A 21,132-nucleotide genomic window follows, 5' to 3' on the forward strand; every position below is an offset into this window, starting at 1 on the left:
TGCAGCAGCAGCACTGACAGTTATATATATAAAAAAAAAACCTGCACCCCCAAAAAGGGGGGGTAGCAGACACAAAATATAGCACTCTCTGTCACTATCTCTCTATCTCTCTCTATCTCTCTCTATCTCTCTCTATCTCTCTATCACACTGCAGCAGCAGCAGCAGGAAGTCACAAGAAGTCAGATCCAGGAAGCATCCAGCACGCTACAAGCAGTGATCAGGTGATCAGGTAAGGTATTTGCAAGGATCAGGTAAGTATTTGCAAGGATCAGGTCAGTATCACGGCAGATAGGCACGGTGACCGCTCTGCACGCAATTCCAGACCGGAATGGCGTCTGCAGCGCAGTCACCGTTAGTTTAAATGTCCCGCCTTGGCTGTGATTGGTCCGTGGGTCCCACGGACCAATCACAGCCTTGGGGGCAGGTGGGGTGAGGTGTCGTCGTCACCGATGACCCCCTCATGCCCCCTGACGCCCGGCGGTGATTGACACCTGTGTTACCGAGCGTCTGATTCGCTGGTAACACAGGAAAACGCTGTGAATGGCTGTTCACACTGAACAGCCAATCACAGCGATCGCCGACGGGGGGGCGGCATCGCAGCCCCCCCTGGGCATGCAGGGACATGTCTGCTGTCAGGGACAGCAGACATCGTCCCTCTGTCACTGCGTCTCTAGACGCAGTGACACTTTAAAGTCATGACGTACATTTATGCCATGTGTCGGGAAGTACATCCCGACCATGACGTAAATGTACGTCAAATGTCGGGAAGGGGTTAATGGTCTGTATAGTGTTGTTGACTCTAAGGGGGGTATTCAATGTCAGGGGAACGGCTGTCGAGCAAGCTCGACAGCCGTGCCCCTGTCCCGTTCTCGCTTGGCTCGACTGGAGCTCGGCGGTCGGGATTCAATGTCCCGGCTGCCGAGCGGCGAGAAGGGGGCGTGGCCGCGAGTTGATGACGGAAATAGACGAGCTCCGGCCAGGAGCTCGCCTATTTCCGGCTTTTCTCGGCAGAACGAGCCCGACAGCTTATGCTGTCGGGCTCGTTCTGCGGTGAAACCCTGTTCAATGCTGTCGGGGAAGACAGCATTGAATAGGGCCCCGCAGCCATCTCCCCCGTCGGGAGATGGCTGCGGGAGCACGACTGTGTTTGAATACCCCCCTAAGTCTCGCTCCCTGCAGACTAACCCTAATCTTTACCCCACTCCCTAACCCACCCCCTAGTGCATAAAGCTAACACTCATTACGCCCACTCCTCATGGCTTAACCCTTACCCTTCCCAGCATACTCAATATTGGGATGCTGGCAGTCAAGACTCTGCCATCAGCATCACTGGTCACAGAATAAGGATAAATAAACAGTGGTACTTACTGACTCAAGGTACAGAATAAGTGAGTTAGTGATGGCCATTGACCATCTATGTTTTCCAGCCGAGGTCATCTAGTGTTACCATCAATGGTGAAGATCCAAATGGCTTTCCACCATTGATGGTAGCAGTAGACCCGATGGTTCTCCCCTTACACAGTGCTGCACTATTTTGCAGCACTGTGCATTTACTATGGGCAAGCTTCTTATATATTCTCACACTGGCTGGCTACGCTTGTTCAATCATCAATCGTCCCAGCACACAGACAGATTTTTTTTTTATACTTCTTCACTAAAATCATTACTGCTCAGCTATTTTTTTTCATAGATTATTCTCCATGCTACTTCTGATAAGCTAAATTAAAATAAAGAGAGCGCGCACTGTGTTGATCTATTAATTTTTACTCAATAAAAAATTATAAATATAATAAACAATACATAATGTTAAAAAATACACAATATTAAAAATGCATATGCAGATACAAATTGATATATAAGCAGCTGACTTGATATTAGCCTGAATATTTAAGAATAATGCCTCTGTTTAATACATGGATCCTTTGAAAAGTCAATCGCAACTTTGTGTGAGAGGATTGGAATTAGATTGATACAATTGCCTTAGTTCTTGTATAAAGACATAAATATTACCCCTTGTAGTCCTCGTCCTTGTGTGATGTTATAGAACTCGTTGAAGGAGTCCGCTACCACCGATAGTGCTCTGATGTTTGTTGAGCTGACACCGGGAGCAGACTCCGTGGCCGGGCGTTTGCTTGTCTGCTGCAACCAGCGTGGCTCCACGATGGAAAGGGGCTGGCGCTGGGAGCTGACAAGCCGCGAAGTTTACCGCTGACGACCAGCGTGGCCCCGGATGGGGCCACGCTGGTCGTCAGCGGTAAACTTCGCGGCTTGTCAGCTCCCAGCGCCAGCCCCTTTCCATCGTGGAGCCACGCTGGTTGCAGCAGACAAGCAAACGCCCGGCCACGGAGTCTGCTCCCGGTGTCAGCTCAACAAACATCAGAGCACTATCGGTGGTAGCGGACTCCTTCAACGAGTTCTATAACATCACACAAGGACGAGGACTACAAGGGGTAATATTTATGTCTTTATACAAGAACTAAGGCAATTGTATCAATCTAATTCCAATCCTCTCACACAAAGTTGCGATTGACTTTTCAAAGGATCCATGTATTAAACAGAGGCATTATTCTTAAATATTCAGGCTAATATCAAGTCAGCTGCTTATATATCAATTTGTATCTGCATATGCATTTTTAATATTGTGTATTTTTTAACATTATGTATTGTTTATTATATTTATAATTTTTTATTGAGTAAAAATTAATAGATCAACACAGTGCGCGCTCTCTTTATTTTAATTTATCTTTTCTGCTTTAATTCTAGATAGGCATTTCAGGCCTTCTAGTTAATTGGGAGCAGCCATTTAAGCTGTGGACTGAGAGAGATATATACATACACTTACTAAATTCATCATTTAATACATTGCGCCTGATTTTCCATTTCTTGGTCATTTGTTTCACTTCTGATAAGCAGCCACCAGCCTTTAGGAGAGTGCAAAGGCACAGTAGGGATAGTAACACAAAAAAAAGGGGGTGAACTAGAACCAACCTAAAAAAGTTTGGGACTATAGGGGCGCTTGAGATGAGTGATCTCCTAGCTGCTAAAAAACCAGGTTAGTTACTCCTGTAAGGTAAGTACATAAAAAGAACAAAGGAAAAGCAGTGCTGTACCTTTTAAAAGAGAAATTAAATAATTGGATGATCTTTACAATAAATGTATTATTTTCTAAAACAAATATGACATGTTAAAACGATAATTTGATAATAACAGATGGTTCCACTTCCTCACTAGCAGCAGTTAAAGGAGAGTCCGTTCCTATTTCCTATTGCCAAACAGTACTGGATAATGTGTAATAGTTACCACTCCTGGTAGATCAGTCCCATATGCTGATGGTACAGTCCATGTGTCTAAGCGGTCGGCCCAAGATGGCACAAATTACCGGTCCACTGGAAAGGGATCAATGGAGTAGGTTGTATAGGTCCCAAATGGCCAATGAGGGTAGATGTTGATGAAGGAAGGAATCAAGGCGACCTTTGGATGGCATGCAGGGTCGCTGGTAGGAGCTGTAAGGCTGGTCCGGACTACAATCTTGAAATTATGCCTTGATTACTGTGATCAAGGCATAATTTCAAGATTGTAGTGATAGAGGGTCAGAAGATTGTAGTGATAGAGGGTCATAAAGATACATGGGGAAAGGGGGTAAGAGGACTCTGAATGAGACCCTTAGTTACAAAGTGACAGGCAGAAGGCGATTGGTTGAGGTAACAGGAGTAGTGACTCAAACCAAGTCACCAACGATGCATTTTAACTAGGGTGGCCAATCCCGGGATCGGGATCGGCGGGATCCCGGGATTTGGCCCCAAAATGTCCGGGATTTCAATCCCGGGATTGGAGTATCCAATCCCGGGATTTCGGGATTAGACTGCGCACACGCAGTCTAATGCCGAGCAGCTTCTGAGCACCCGCTCAGAAGCTGCCCGGCTGTTCCCGACCCCGGCGTGCGGCCTGCGCAGCGTGACCTCTGACTGTCACGCTGCGCAGGCCACAGCAGCCTATCACAGGTGACTGCTTCCGGCCGCACTGACCTCCCCTCCTGCAAGCTTCACCGTCCGCAGCGCTATGTGCTCCACTCCAGCCCGCCTATGTAAGGTAATCTGCAGGGCTGCAGCAGGCACCCCCCGCAGCGCTGCTCTGTCCGCCCGCCCATGTCGATGCCCGCCCACCCCCCATGTCGATGCCCGCCCACCCCCCATGTCGATGCCCGCCCACCCACCCCTTGTCGATGCCCGCCCGACCATGTCCACTCCCCCCCTTCCATGTCGATTAAACGGGTGGACAGGGCATGTTTTTCTTTTACGGATGCCAATCCCGGGATCCCGAGAATCCCGGGATTGAGCATTTTTCAATCCCGAAATCCGGGATTGAAAAAATGCCCCGGGATTGGCATCCCTAATTTTAACTTGCGAGTGCTTTCTTTACACAGCTACAATGTGTCCGTGTATTATCTTCTGTGGCCATGCTGCCTGATCATGGTGTTACACAGAAGGTCCAATATAATGTGCTTCCAATAGTTGCGTTTTTGTACACAAGCACATGATCTCAGACAATGCCAGTGTCCAGCTCAGTACAGATCCCGGTGACTGAGATAATTTCATATATTTGCCCAGGAGATCACAGTTGCGGCAGCATATGTGTTTATAGCTATAAACCAGGACCACAATACATACATGTATTATATGTGTAAGATCATTTATAAATATTACCGACAGTATTTAAAACAATGGGGAAACAGAAAAGGAAGCAAATATGTTCAACATGAATCCATGAATTTCAGGACGTGTCTGATTCTAATCCTTGTCCTCTGTCCAATCTGGTGCATTATCCGCTTGCAGCTGTACATGAAAACATTAGTACATGTGATCCTCACATGCCAATGTACGCTGGGCTAATTTGGACCTTAATATTTTTGTCTTCATTTCATTTAAATTGTAACAGCCAATGATGGGCAGGAAGCAAGAGAGCATGACTGTGACAATGGCCATCATATAGCCCCAGCCAAGGGAACAGTCCCCGCTCTTGTATTCAAAGGATGAGCCGCAGATCTGCTTTGCAAATGTACATCGCAGGCTGATAGGATACAGGAGCAGACCCAGGATTGTTACAGCAACTGAAAATGGTAAACAGAGAGACAACATTATAAGCCACAAGCGGCTCTGGAATATTCCGGACCAATTGCAATATAAAGATAACTTTGCAAAACAAAGTGCTGCTGCCTTTATATGTGATCCCGATTCAAAGGTGATTAATCTACCAACACTTGCTTCAATTAAAAATGGAAAAGAAAAATTTTGGGTCCAAGCATACCTCTAACTTTTAAAAGGTGAGCCACAGGGTTCCTGTTTGGCACGAAACGGCATGCTCCCGGTAAGGGGAAGGCACTCCTGCGAGTCACACCTCATGCTCACATCATTATGGTGGCATTGTCAGTGCTCTGAGAGCTGCTGGCTATGCCCCCTGTCCCTTTGCCTCTATCAATGGACCTTAATGTATGTGAAATTGTTAACTTGGTTGTGTTATGGTGTGTACTCGTGGTGAGATTCGATTGCTATGCAATCTTTGCTAACTCTGTACTATTTACATACAATTCATGCTATCTACATTCGTTTTGCATTATATAGTCATTGCTGTACTGTCTATTTTGCGTTTTCAGCTGAATGGGAGCACAAATCGGGATAGAAAGCTTAAAACCATGGGATAGAAAGCTTAAAACCATGTTCTATCACAATACGATGTATATTCAATCCTGATTCGATTTTGACTATATAGTCAAAATCGAATGTCAAATTGTACCGTGTGTACACAGCATTAGTTAATTTTTCCTATGAGTTCATACCCCCACTATCCACGTCGGCGTGGAGTTGATTTTATATAGTGTGGCGAGCCACCGAGCCCGAAGTGTGGCGAACGGACGTGGATTACTTTACATTCCATTGAGGCAGGTGTAAAACCCCACCCAAATCTAATTATCTCTGCACAAGTAACACCTGCCTCACCTGCAGTGCACATGATTTTGTCCATCTAAGAAATATTTTGTCAGAAAGAGTGAACTAGAATAAGGGCCTCAGTTCCTGCTGGAGCCTACTGAAAAATAGCCCTAGGTACACTCATTTTTTTTAATACTAACCCTCCGGAGTCCCACATAGCTGGCTGCAGTGCTGCTGAAATCCCCAGAAAATTGGCACTGCACCATTTTTCCGGAGATCTGCGCATGTGCCGTAGAGTCCAAGTGCTCTAGTGCTCAGATCCTACAGCAACGCGCTGCTGCCGCTACGGAGTCTGCTGGAAAAATGTCCACTGCACCATTTTTCACAAGATCTGCGCATGCGCAGTAGGGTGACTCCTACAGTATGGCGCTGATGCCAGCAGAGAGTAGGGGGCCCGGACAGAGGAGGCTGCACACGGGCCTCCTCCTCTCTTAAAACATCCCTACTTTACACTAACTATACCTAACCTCTCACCGACTTACAGTATCTGCCTCCATTGTCCATTATCTCACACACACCCCTATCACCTGGGTGCTGGTGACATTTCCCCAAATCCAGATACTGCACAATCCACACTGCTGATATTCTTCCATAAAATAAATCAAAATCCCCAGATATCCCCAGCCTTTCTAACATTTCTCCAAACAGAGTGCTACAGGAGGCTAGACCTGTCTCCTACAGAATTGCACCTATTCACCATCTTTTCCTTTGCCATGTCATTTCTGAAATCTGCCTCTGTCCCTCTCTCTGACCTGAGACATCTTTATCGTAAGTGCACATTGCCCCACAATTCTGGGGGCCTTCGAGCAGGGATGGGTGGTGGTCACACAATCAGGGGGGTAAGGCAGCATTCTCTATCTCACTCCCAGCCTGCAGCCAGACAGTGAATGGCTATCTGCATGCTGATTGGTGGATGGCTGGAGCTTTTCTCCAATCAGCCATTCATTGTACGGTAGAATGATATTTTATCCTGTTTTTTCTCCCGTGATTGTTTAGTAACCCCAGTGCATTGCCTTGCCCAGGGCCTACAATGCTGTCAAGACGGCCCTGCCTCTAACACATATTTTACTGCCCCATCCAACTCCTTCTCTTTATACATCTCCGACCTTGTAATTAAATAATACACCTTTTTCCCTTTGCATATTGTCTCTGACACACAGCACCCCTCCTCTCTGTGGGCCTACACTCACTCCCATCTCCAAGACTTCTCCCACACCTGTCTCACCCACCTGACTAGCCTGTTGGATTCAGGTAATGCTGATTGATCAGGTACTTGCATAGGGATTCAGTATTGAATCCCGGCGGTCGGGATCCCGGCGTTCAGAATCCCGACGCCGGAATCCCGACAGCCGAAATGCCGACAAGGGGGGGACGTGGATCGCCCCACCTTGCGGGCTCGCTGCGCTCGCCACGCAGCGGGCCCGGTGCCTCGCTACGCTCGGCACACTAATTTATTCTCCCTCCAGGGGTGTCGTGGACACCCACGGAGGGAGAATGTGTCGGCATTTCGGCGGTCGGGATTCCGGCGTCGGGATTCTGAACGCCGGGATCTTAACTGCATCCCCTTGCATAGATTAAGCAGACATTCCCCTTAGGGTGGTCAAGAAGCCGTGCCGTACACTGAAGTTTACAATGGTCGTATGGCCACAGCCCGACAGCCGTCCTTTCAAGTGGTGATATCCGGCTGCAAGCGGACGGCCGGGTACAATCCTGTCCATTATTAACTACTGCGTACTGCACGGCTTGGCTTTTGACCGTGCAGTGTTTCGCCGCCCAGCATTAGCCGAGAGTGTGAAACAGCACTTAAGGTCACTTACATATTGTTTTACCTTGACAGTTTATACTATATACATTATATTTTAAGAAAATACCCACAAAGTATGTTTTTGGTACATTTTTTTCCCAAATGGCAATCTGTCCTGCCTAAAGGGTCATACACACGTGGCAATTTTAACCCTATTTCTAAGCAATCTGACTAGATCGCTTAAGCCCCCCTATCCATTACGTTCACATATCCGAAACTGCAAATCTCTTTATATTTTCCTTGAACTATCTCAGTTATCTGATTGATTAATTATTATTATTAACAGTTTATTATATAACACATGCATATTTCTCAGTGCTTTACAGAGAATATTAGTCCCTGCCCCAGTGGAGCTTACAGTCTATATTCCCTACCACATATACACGCACACACAGACATTCTAGGGTTAATTTTGTTGGGAGCCAATTATCCTACCAGTATATTTTTGGATTGTGGTAGGAAACAGGAGTACACGGATGCAGTGGCGTAGCTACGATTTGGGCGCCCCCCCCCCCCCCCCCCCCCGCCGTTAGGGGGGGGGGCGCCCCCCCGCCGCCCCTCCAAGCACCCCTACCCCCCCCGCCCCGCCGCCCATGCAAACCCCCCATAGCCTTACCTATCGTGCTGGTCCCGGCGGCTCCGTTCTTCTGCTGAGGACCACCACAAAATGGCCGCCCCCATACAGCAGACCGTTTCAGAGAACTGTGTGCTATATGGGGGCGGCCATTTTGTGGTGGTCCTCGCAGAAGAACGGAGCCGCCGGGAACAGCGAGATAGGTAAGTCTGCGGGGGATTGGGGGGGTTTGCGGGTTTCCGCTGCCCGGATGAAACCCAAACAAGTATGGGGAGAATATACAAACTCCGCACAGTTAGAGCCATGGTGGGAATTGAACCCATGGCCTCAGCACTGTGAGGCAGTAATGCTAACCATTACACCATCCGTACTGCCTCTGATCTGACCATGGACTCATTTTTCTCTCTATTCACTTCAGATTCAAATTCGATGATAAACACCTGACAGTTTCAGATCAGATGGATCTTTGGTGAAGCACCAAGGATTTTTTTCATCAGATGGATCTGAGACTCAGCCGCACATCTGATCTGAGGGAGCTCAGATTTGGACTTTTTTCGTCAGATGGCCCAGAGCGACGGTGATGCGTGGTCCCGCGTGTCGCTATCGCCCGCAGAGATCGCAGGGTTTTGCCTATTAACAATAGGCAAAAACCCTGCTAAGCAAGCAGCATGTGCAGTGCTGTGTGCTGAGCAATCCATGCTTCAGCATGTCAAACAGCACATCGATTAGCACGGGCTGCAGTCGCTTTGTGTGTATGGGGCTTAAAGCAGGACAATTGGAAGGTATGTTATATTGTTGGTATCATTTTGAATGTGTTGTAATTACTAATACATTACTTGTTCTTTTCTTTGTACCTGAGAAGTATGTACAGTACCTTGTAATACTATAAATAAATAAAAAAATTGGGCTTGACGCAGAGTTGTTTTTTAGAGACCTATTTATTATCAGTTCATGTAAAATATAAATCAACCAGTATTATAAAACAAATGCAAGAACAGGGACAAATGCACAAATAGTAACCCATCTCTGCAATGTGTACACCGGAGCTAGCCCTGCATCAGACCATGCAAGTACCAGCAGCCATTGCCGGGAGGGATCCTGCAGATCCCTTTCCCTATAAATGTTGTAGTGTGTAGCCTTTAGGCTACAATGGCTATCATCATCTGCATGTGGGTATTGGTCAGAAAGTTTAATAAATATCCCCTTAATGTAAAAAATACATTTTCATATCTCTTGTGCATGCTTCACCTCAGGATCAAAAACAACTGATGGTGATCTTCTGCATCAGGAACCTACGCAGTGCTTAAATTAAAAGTTAAATATAAAAATATAACCATATGCATTATTTAATACAAATTGCAAATGTCTCTTCTGACTCTAAAGTTAAAATCAGGTGAAAGATATAATATAGGTGTAAGGTTATAATATTTGGGGTTATTCAGATCTGATCGCAGCCCTGCATGTCTATCGTAGCGCGAATGCCCCAGGCCATTCAGCGCCAAAATCCAGCATCTTTTCTGATCCCAAGCCATTCGCAAGTTGATTGACAGGGAGTTGGCATTTTGGGGTGGTAACTGGCTAATTTTTGGGAGTGTCAGGAAAAAGGCAGGTGTGCCCAGGCATTTTCAGGGAGGGAGTGAGCCGTCGGCTCCAGCCTTGATCAGCCTTTATCACACAGGCAAAGTACGTCCTGGGTTATGCACCGACTGCACTCACTGGGTAAAGCATTCGATGGTGAGTGTGATCAGCGTGATTTTAGATAGGCATTTGCAGCCTTGCACAGGGCAGAATTTTGCAGAGCATCGATTGACTCTGAATTACTCCCATAGCCAAATATGGCTGAGTGACGCAGAGTCTGCACGTTTCAACTACATCCCAGCATGAACAGATATAGCAACATGTGTCTAGGTAAAAATTAGCATTTACTGCTGCAGTTTAGGTGATCCAGGTAACGCAAGCATTGCTGACAGTAGTTAAGTAATTAATGCTTTGATAAATCAGTGTTAGTTTATTCCTATTCAGTAATGTCATGTGGGCCTAAGGTACCCATTTATCAATCATAGCCACAAATATTAAGTAACCCCTAATGTATCAAAGGGGGACCCCCCTGCACCGCCACCGGCCACATCTCCCATAGGTTTCTATGGGGGATGTGAAGCTGCCCGATGTATCAATATCGGCCAGCCCGGCTTCGCATCCCTGGGCTATCGCCACTCTGAGATGGTGATAGCCCATTGTAGTCTATGGGCTACACAACGCACTGCCCTGGCCGGCGGCAGGGGTCAACGCATATTCAGCATGTGCAGCCCTGTCCCTGCGCCCTCAAATTTGATACATCCCGCCGGTATGATTGCATTTTACAATGCGATCCTGGGCGGTAATATTCTGCCCAGATCGCATTGAAAATGCGATCATGGTAAATGGGCCCCTTAGTCATATTTGTACAATATGGCCATTGTTAATGCAAGTAAACGAATTTTCAAATGAGGTGTTTTCCATAATAACCAATCACATTATACTTCATCTAGCACAGGGTTGGGCAACACCGGCCCTCCAGATGTTAATGAACTACACATCCCAGGATGCTTTGCATTAGTTTTGCTATGTGGCCATGCTGAAACTGATGCAAGGCATGCTGGGATGTGTAGTTCATCAACATCTGGAGGGCCGGTGTTGCCCAGCCCTGATCTAGCACCTTCTAGACGATAATAGCCATAATATGATTGGCCGCTATGGCAAAATCTTCACTTTTGTAAAAATACCCCAAAAGTGCACTGGATACAATGTAAATATCACATCTAATGCCTACTTCCTACTACTTTAGTATTGTCAGTATTCTTCACATTCTTTTCTGACATAAAGGTATAGAAAGTAAATGTTGGGTGTCAATACCTGCAGTGATCTGTGTATATCTGGCTGGAGAACACACCCTCCTCTGACACAGCCCTGCTGGTATAATAGTCCATGACAAAACCAGTAAAGCTCCAAAACTCATCAGCAGCCATCCCGCAAATAGTACCACAGCTGCGATCTAAAGGGAAGAGAGGTATCAACCTGTAAAGTGTGTCGGTCACCTGCATAATATGATAGCAGACATGATGCAATAACTGAATAGATCCTGTTTCGAATGCTTCCATCTTATCTATTTATGTGTTAGATAAATGTGGTCTACAACAATGGAAATAGCTAAATAATACACACACACACACACACACACACACCAGTAAAGTAGAACCTTATTTCACACTACAATCACACATACAATATACTCACCTATAGGGTCTACCACAGGTCAGTCCCCTTCTCCAGTAGTATCCGTTTGGGTAACTGTGGAAGGAAATTATACTCATCAAGGCCTCCAGCGAAGATCGGTCTGCTTTGTTCCAAGCAGGCATCCCCATGCCAGTAATGTACCGACGTCGGCCGTATTTCAAGATCTTAGTAAATTTCCCTGATAGGTCATCTGATCCTATGGATTGGACCGACATATGGGACACATTGTCTGATGTGTACCTGCTATGTGGCTGCGCTCCTGCACATTCAGCGCCAAAATCCTGGAGCTCATTGCTAGCGAGAGTCCTACTAGATATATGATGATACATCAGTATCTACAGTATGTGTTTTGCATACCCTCCAACATTTGAAGGGCAGAAATTGGTACACATTAAGAAAGGGGGCGTGGCCACATGAAAGGGGGCGTGACATCACACAAAAGGGGCGTGTCATTACACGACACATCGTAATGCCCGTTACACATTTTAGTAAACGCTGTAATGCCAATTACACATAAGGCCACACACCGTAATGCCCATTACACATTGTGCCACACATCATGATGCCTATTACGCCTATTACATACTAAATAACAAACCAAAATGCCCATTACATATTATGTAATAAATGCACATAAATGCTGCTTACCTACATGCTCATTGCTAGAGGGTTCTTTCTTGATGCCATGGGCTTCATGTTTGATGCCAAGGAGGCTTTGGCTTCATGCTTGTTGCCAAGAGGGAGTGCATGGCATGTTGCCAAGGGGGAATTAAATGCTGATTGCAAAGGGTGGGGGAATTGCTCGTTGCCAAGGGGGGAGAAAATGCTGTTGTCAAGCGGGGGAATTGCTTGTTGTCAAGGGGGAGCCGCCGGACGCACACAATTTAATAAAATGACAGCCGGGCAGAGAGAGCAGTCTCTGCGCTGCCCGGCTGTATAGTCAAAAAGCAGCGGCAGCAGGGGGAGGGAATTGCTCTTTGTCAAGGGGGAGCCGCCGGACGCACACAATTTAATAAAATGACAGCCGAGAGCAGTCTGTGCGATGCCCGGCTGTATAGTGTAAGCAGCGGCAGCATCCTCGTCCCTCACTATTTTCAATTCTCCCGCTAGGCGGCCGCAAGCCAATAGGAGGTCCCGGTCAGGCAGCCAATCATGAGCGGCTGCTAGACCGCAAGCTCCTATTGGCTCGCGGCCGTCCACTCCAGACTAGGGAGAAATGCCTTGATACCAGCGCAGCGAGAGACGTATGCTGCCGCTGCATTGAGTGTAGGCAGTGGGCAGAAACGTTACTAGATCCAGCCGGGCAGCGCACAGACCGTTCACAGCGGTCTGTGCGCTGCCCGGCTCTCAATTCGGTACATTCGGTACATGTTTAATTTGCCGGTACAGACCGTAAAAAAACGGTACTGTTGGAGGGTATGGTTTTGTTCATATATTTGTAAATCCAGTCATAAGGACACAGAGACATGTGAGTTCACTGCTGTGCTGTGTTATTCCATCCACCTCCAGACACACTGCCTCAGGACCACCCACCTCCCAGCATTCCCCTGGTCCTAGGGACCATCACCGAAGATTCAGGCTTACACATATTAGTAAGGGAGTGTCTACAAATATTAAGCATTCTAATACACTAATATCACACTATGGACATGGCCTGCTGTAACAAGGATGCATTTTCAGGGGGTCACTACACCTACTGCATCTGTACATACAACTACTGTATGTAATAGTTACATGTAGAGAACTGCAAGTACATGTTCAACATAACGTTCTTTGCTGCTCTATTGCATACCTCCCAACTGTCCCGTTTTTATGCAGGGCCGTCCCATTTTTTTGTGGATGTTCCCAATTTGGGGAGGGGGGGGGCGGAGTAGTTGGGAGTCTCCCAGTCCCCTGTGAATAGACACTGTGCGCATGCAGCCAGAGGGGCTTGGGGCATAGCTAGCAGCTCATAGAGACTCTGGGCATGACCCCACAGCGGCAAAAACAGGGACATAGCTTAGCGGGAGCGTTGCGGGTATAGGCCACACCCCCACAATTTTGGCCGCACAAGAGCATCCCTCCTCCCGTAGCTGTAAAGTTGGGAGGTATGCTTTTGTGCATCCTAAAAAACAGACATACTGTATACAAGAGAGATATGAGAAACACTGTTCAAGGTGAGTTTAAAAGCAATTTAGCTGCATAGTATGTTGTGGCATAATTGATTTATTTGTATTTCTGTTTACCTTCCAATATAGATCAGGGATTTCCTCCATGGTCCTGAAAACAATGCAGGTCTGATTACACAGAGACCGAGTTTGCCAGCTGCACTGAACAAAAATACCAAAGGATGTGTTGTCATTTTTAAACCAAGCAGAAGACATCAGGCTGAATCCTAAGATGAGGGCTAAGATGAAGGAAAGGGCTGCCCAGAGAGATCCCATACATGACACCATCAGGACAGTGGATCAAAATACTGTATGATACTGTTCTTCATAGCCTGCAAAATACAAAGTACAATAGATTTAATAATATATTTCCAATATAAAGAATTAAACCCCATGCAATAATATATTCCCAATATAAAGAATTAAGCCCAATACACACTACCCAATCTGAAGGGCCCTCGAAACGATATCTTAAAAAATGGGTAGTGTTGGATACTCAATACTGTTAACAATACTCGCTTACATGCATCGTTAAGGCCCCCCCCCCCCCCCATCGTGGTGACATGCAGATCAATTTTGGATATGTAGCCATTGACCCACATGTTCAGTGGGTCCCGGTGATGTCACTGATATCGTCAATGATATTGCTCAGTGTGTATGCACAGTATCGCCCACCCAAAGGACCACCATTATCGTTCACTACGTTGGTGGTCCAGAGGGCCATCCAGTATGTATGGGACTTTAATTTTATTTAGAAGTATGGGTGTGGGCCTGATTCAGACCTAATCCCACCCATGGCTGCTAATTTGCAGAGCCCGGCAATCAGGTTTTCGCCGCCCTGCTACAGTGAAATCCCACCCTGTGAAAGCCTGTGATTTGCTTCTGCCCCCACAGCTCCCTGGAGATTTACATGGGATACAGGGGTGGAACTACAGCCGGTGCAGCCAGTGCATTGAACCAAGGCCCGTGCCCCAGGACATTACTTAAGAATCCCATCCTGGTATTCTTAATAATGTCCACCGCTGTGGGCCCTTTCATTGCTGATGATTCCGATGATTCCAGCTAGCCCCAGGGATCAACGACAGCAGTCAGGTGCCGTGTCAGCTCTCAGAACAGAGCTCCGGCCGCAGCAGCCAAAGCCAAATTGCTGTTGTAAGCAGAGAGAGCTGATGGTATGTGCTCGGCACTGGTATGCCTGGGCTGGGGACTCCACTCTACACTCTCCCTGCCCAGGCTGCTGCACGTTGTCCTTCCTGACTGTGAAGCTTCAGCATTATATAGGTTTCAGTTAAGGGCATGACAGGTCCCTTGCCATGTACAGTGTGTTTGTATCTGTCACTGTGTGTGTGCACATTTGTTTGCCCTCCCCTGCCCACTGAAATTACAGCAGCTGTGATGGGGTAGTCCAACAAGTACACTGGCACTGCAAGATGTCACCTAGCTGGCTACAGCACCTGAGACAGTGGCCTTGGCATCTCAGAATGCTCAGCGGATGCTCCACATCCCTATTCATCCTGCTCTCCTGTCTCCCAGTATTCCTCCTCTCTCTTGTCTCACACTATTCCTCCGGGTGTGGTATATGGTCCCGACAGTCGGGATCCCGACTGGCTGGACTCAGACAGCGGGGCGAGCGCAACAAAGCCCCTTGCGGGCTCAACACCTATTCTCCCTCTATGGGGGTCTTGGACCCCCACGAGGGAGAATAGCCGGTGGAGGTCAGGCCCCCGAGTGTCAGGGTTTTGACTGTTGGGATCCTGATGTCGGGGTAATGACTGTCGGGATCCCGACTGTCGGGAAACTGTCCGGCACCCATTCCTCCTCTCTCCTGTCTCTCACTATTTCCCATTCTCCCATGGACAGACAGACAGAAATGACTTTGCTTTATACAATGTAAGGATACTGTCCCAACATCAGCTGTAAGATGGCAGGCTGGCAGAAACACAGTCAGACATTGTGATCAGCAGCTGAAATTGTGAGCAACTTGTGGAGGAGTACAGTGATAACATCATGGGGGAAATTTACCAATATGAAAAACCTAGTTTTTCGGATTAGTATTTCCCCTACGACTGCATACGACTGTTTCAGTCGCATGCAAAGTCGTGTTCCGGAGGGAAATGTACAAAGCAGTCAGATACGACTGCTTTGTAACCCTCCGATGGTGTAACCATTCGTATTAGCTGGCCATATATACGGCTGCTAATACGAATTCGTACAGACAGTCTGCACGGATCAGTCAAATCCGTGCAGACTGCAAGGTGTAAAAAAAAATAGAAAAAATAAATAAAATAAAAACAGCGTGGGGTCCCCCCCACAGCTGTAACCAGCACCAGGCTGAAAGAGCCGGGGACGGTAATTAAAAATCAGGGAACCTGACAAATAGGGGTTCCCTGATTTTTAACAACCAGCCCCAGGCTCCAGGTCCGGGGCTGGTTCCCAAAATACAGGGGACAAAATGACTAGGGGTCCCCCGTATTTTAAGAACCTACCCCAGGCCAAACCAGCCAGCAGGGTAATGTCACAGCCGGGTGACACTTATTATATAAGGTCCCGCGGCCAAAACATTAACCCCCTGACCGGTCAGCCTGGCCAGGGGCCCTGGGGGAGTGGGGACCCCCCCAATGAAGGGGTCCCCCCCCTCCAGGACTTACCTGGCCAGGCTGAAGCCTGGTGCTGTCCCCGGTGACCCTGGGCTGTGGTCACCGGGCTGATGGAATGGTGTAAAAAAAAGAATAAACTATTGTTTAATACTGGTGAACTATGAGTCCCAGCAAGCCTCCCCCGCAAGCTGGGACTTGGAGAACCACAAGTCCCAGCCTGCAGGGCATTAAAGGGCCCGCTGGCACTTGTAGTTCCACAGTATTAAAAATAGTAAAATAAAACACTGACACACACTTAAAATAAAACTTTAATACATCCAAAGCCCATACATACTAATACTTACCTATCTTCATCCCGTAGGTAGCCCTGGTCCTAATGTCCTGGTCTTCTGGTCCTGTGTCATCTTCTGGCTCCATGTCGACCGTCGCTGTCCATGTCGACGTCGGTGTCCGGGTCCGACGAAATCCATGGTGGAAGCTGTGGAAGGAAACTATACTCACCTGTCCCAGGGCGACGTAGTCCAGGGAAGGGGTCTTTGCAAAAAAACAAACTGAGAACGCGAACCAGACCGAACAGCTGAGCCGCACGGTGTTTGTGTACATCGTGCGGCTCCACCCCCGAATGCCGCTATTGGCCGCCTTGCGGCCTAGCGGCCAATCAGAGCCGCTAGGCCGCAAGGCGGCCAATAGCGGAATTCGGGGGCGGAGTCGCACGATGTACACAGAGTACCGTGCGGCTCAGCTGTTCGGTCTGGTTCGCGTTCTCGGTTTGTTTTTTTGCAAAGACCCCTTCCCTGGACTACGTTGCCCTGGGACAGGTGAGTATGGTTTCCTTCCACAGCTTCCACCATGGATTTCGTCGGACCCGGACAGCGACGTCGACATGGACAGCGACGGTCGACATGGAGCCAGAAGACGACACAGGACCAGAAGACCAGGACATCAGGACCATGGCTACCCACGGGATGAAGATAGATAAGTTTTAGTATGTATGGGCTTTGGATGTATTAAAGTTTTATTTTCAGTGTGTGTCAGTGTGTTTTATTTTACTATTTTTAATACTGTGGAACTACAAGTGCCAGCGGGCCCATTAATGCCCCGCAGGCTGGGACTTGTGGTTCTCCAAGTCCCAGCTTGCGGGGGAGGCTTGCTGGGACTCATAGTTCACCAGTATTAAACAATAGTTTATTCTTTTTTTTACACCATTCCATCAGCCCGGTGACCACAGCCCAGGGTCACCGGGGACAGCACCAGGCTTCAGCCTGGTCAGGTAAGTCCTGGAGGGGGGGGATCCCTTCATTGGGGGGTCTCCACTCCCCCAGGGCCCCTGGCCAGGCTGACCGGTCAGGGGGTTAATGTTTTGGCCGCGGGACCTTATATCATAAGTGTCCCCCGGCTGTGACATTACCCTGCTGGCTGGTTTGGCCTGGGGCTGGTTCTTAAAATACGGGGGACCCCTAGTCATTTTGTCCCCCGTATTTTGGAAACCAGCCCCGGACCTGGAGCCTGGGGCTGGTTGTTAAAAATCGGGGAACCCCTATTTGTCGGGTTCCCTGATTTTTAATTACCAGCTCTTTCAGCCTGGTGCTGGTTTCAGCTGTGGGGGGGACCCCACGCCGTTTTTCTTTATTTTTTTTTTATTTTTTTAAATTTTTCTATTTTTTTACACTGCAGCCTGCACGGATCTGACTGATCCGTGCAGGCTTCTGCCAAATACGACAGGAACATCAAGGTGTATTTTCCTGTCGTATTTTGGTGGCTGTTTTACACCAATTAGCAGCCGTATTATCAGTACGGCTGCTTAGTACATCAGGAACCACCATTTTTTTGAATGGTGATTTCTGTCGTATCCTATCGATGGTGTAGACATTCGTATTTGTAAAAACAAATACGAATGTCCCATCATTAGGAATACGAATTGTTGTATTTTCGGGATTGTAAATCCCGAAAATACAAATGTGTAAAAAATAGGTGTATTTATGCCTACGAATACACCTATTTTTTACGAATCCATTTTGGTAAATTTCCCCCCATGTCACAGAAACCATTTTCAGTTTAATTTATCAAAGACAGGGCATCAAACCCAAACCTGTTTTCATGACATTGTCACCACATCTTAAGAAGTTGGCAATTCATTTCAGCTACTGTTGTGCACTTGGAGGAACGCAGTATGATAAGATTTCTGCTTCTGCCAGCCTTACAAGTTCCAACTGATTTTGAGACAGCATGACTGATACGAGGTGCAATCTAACAGATATGAATGGAAGCAGTTGTCTACCTGTTCTGGTTTAAAAATTCGGATGGAACATTACACACGGGAGTGTTCTTGTTACCTTACTTATAGAAGCACCCTTGATTAATGTCAAATACTTCATACATAAGTTAACTTCTATTATTAAATAGAAGTGTGTGCCTCAGTTGGTAAAATAAAAGTGCATACATGTGAGGTGGCAGTCGCAGTGCTGATTGAGATGCAGTTTCAGAAATGAATGGGGCATTCTTGGGTGATGACTAGTGACTATTCATGAAAACAGGAAATGCACCATTTTATGGACATGTCACAGAAGCGGCTGCAAACTCAGCCCGTCACCAACATGCAGCCACAGACATTACTGAGGCATTATACACAAACACATGGACATGGCTACTTCAGACACAGAATCAGTCGCAGTGTACTGTATCAACTAGTGTAATTTATTTTATAGTATCTTTGTCACTCTTCTACATGGAAGAGGAATGTCACAAAGGCATATATTTTACCTCTTATTACTAGTAATGGAAAGGTAGGGGTAGCATACAAGTGACATAAATATATGTAAAATGTCCCATAAGATGGAGACTCCTTTCTGTGGCTACATAAGCTGTGCGCAGCGCAATTGCCTGATAGCACTGTCTGTCTGTATTTCAGGGTTTGTGGCAGCTTCACTTCTACATGTTTAGTCTTTTTTTGTCCCCCAAACCACAGAGGCAAAACTGGGCAGACGCACAAATAACGCTGCACCTAATTATATATATTTTCCTATTAATACCTTGACTTGGTTGTGCATGCAGCCAGGTGGTGTAAGTAACCGGCAGTGTTATGTAGATGGAATGAAGGGTACACACATACATAGAAGTACAATGCTTTGCTGAACTACCCATTCAGAGGAGGAGATTTGCAGCTGATCAGATGGGCAGAGGATGTACACATGATAACAACATGAATTGACCTAAATCTTAAAACCATTTGAAGCTCATGTTAATTAAGACTTTTCGTAAGCCATGTCCTTAGCACATGAGACCCTCCATGTACATTAGGGACAGTTGCCCACAATGATCCTCCAGTCTGCTTTCATTTGTTAACCCTTTGAGTGCCAACATCTGTGTGAGAGATGCGCAAAATATCCACTAAAAATGCCAGCGTCCCTCTCATTTGTTATATAAATCCAAGTAAAAAATATTGTGTAAAAAAACCTTATATTTCCTACTTAAGGTAGACATTACAGGTCATTATGATGAATAAAAATGTTTCTTGGCATTTTGCACACCTATTTCAACAAATTCAGTTGGCACTCAAAGGGTTAATAATTCGATCTTTCATTAGCAGTTCTTGGGTTTGGGTAATTTGCCTGCTGGGTAATGAGGGCTTAGCTAAGTACACATAAGATGACTATGTCAACGATAACGATGGGTTCTAAACAACAAACCATGTAAATCAAACAGTTTGTGAGCTCTATTGTAATGCTGATGTGCGGAACGCTGGTCGTTTGTCACTTTTACTGGTCTTTTGAACATGCAGGAGTTAAAGGGAAATTGCTGCATCTTTTGCAAGATATATTATGTGTTATCAGCTGTACACATGGCATTAGCATTGGAAAATACTGCATCTACCTGTACATGTTACATCAACTGTCATTTGCATTGATTATTTCCACGTTCAGTATGGTACGTTCAGTATGGTAACTAAACAAAAATGAAAAAGTTAAAATACAAAAGCAAAGTTACAGATTACATGATTACAAGCTGACTCAGGACATCCTGACAAATATCTAAGTGACAGCTGTTCTATGACATTAGGGATCATTAAGCTGAAAATGACTATACTGTAGAGTTAAGTCATACTTATGGTATTTGTATATTGAAATGGATTTATTGTATATACAAATACAGTAAACTGTGCACATTATATATTACTTACAGAATGATCAATGCTTTGTCTCTGCAATTCTCCACACCCAACGTACATCTCTGTATCATTCACAACAATGCCTCAATACATCTGATCCCAGAAACAGTGTTCTTATGTTCCTGATTTATCATTGTTGACTTTTCTATTTTCCATTAGCTTTTCTGTTACAGAGGAAAATGACCTTCAAGTGTTTGCTCTGATAAAAAGGATTTCAAAAAGAATCGTGGCTTTCCCTGCCCCTCTTTCCCCTCCCTATTATTTGATGTTTACACCTCTTTAACTGTGACAGCTGATACAATGATCAATTGTATCTGCAGGTGCATATTGTTAACATACTGTACAATCACCATACCTCCCATCTTTTTAAGCACATGAAGTGGGACTACTGCACACGGCACCACCGCTTGCTCCTGAAAGGGGAGTGGCCTTTATGGGCATTAGCGGATTCAGGGGGGGGCACCCGGGCACGTGCCCCCTGTCATTATTTTTGTAGCTGAGGACCAGGGCTTTCCAACGAGCCCAGCCCCGTGTCTCTAGCCCCCTGGGAACCGGAGATATCGCCTGGCAAACCTGTAACGTTTTTC

The 21,132-nt window shown here is 46.5% G+C and overlaps 1 protein-coding gene across 1 annotated transcript; it reads right to left on the reverse strand.

The window, feature by feature from the left end:
- Positions 1–4,506: 4,506 nt before the first annotated feature.
- On the reverse strand, positions 4,507–20,294 carry LHFPL7 (LHFPL tetraspan subfamily member 7). Its single transcript, XM_083158386.1, has 4 exons — positions 20,251–20,294; positions 13,862–14,115; positions 11,256–11,394; positions 4,507–5,108 (listed from the first exon to the last, which is right to left on the reverse strand). Exons 2-4 carry the CDS (start codon positions 14,069–14,071, stop codon positions 4,849–4,851), a joined length of 609 nt encoding a protein of 202 aa, XP_083014512.1. The 5' UTR covers positions 14,072–14,115; positions 20,251–20,294; the 3' UTR covers positions 4,507–4,848.
- Positions 20,295–21,132: the final 838 nt, after the last annotated feature.

This window comes from Crinia signifera, chromosome 1 (assembly GCF_055691185.1).
Source record: "Crinia signifera chromosome 1, ASM5569118v1, whole genome shotgun sequence".
Classification (NCBI taxonomy): domain Eukaryota; kingdom Metazoa; phylum Chordata; class Amphibia; order Anura; family Myobatrachidae; genus Crinia; species Crinia signifera.

Bases quoted from the DNA above. Each gene is read 5' to 3' on its own strand.
- LHFPL7 (XM_083158386.1), bottom strand. From the start codon at position 14,071: ATGGTGTCATGTATGGGATCTCTCTGGGCAGCCCTTTCCTTCATCTTA. The intron at 11,395-13,861 runs GTAAACAGAAAT...TCTTCCCTTTAG, and splicing joins TCCCTGATCTATATTGGAAG to ATCGCAGCTGTGGTACTATT. The intron at 5,109-11,255 runs GTATTGACACCC...TACCATTTTCAG, and splicing joins ATATACACAGATCACTGCAG to TTGCTGTAACAATCCTGGGT.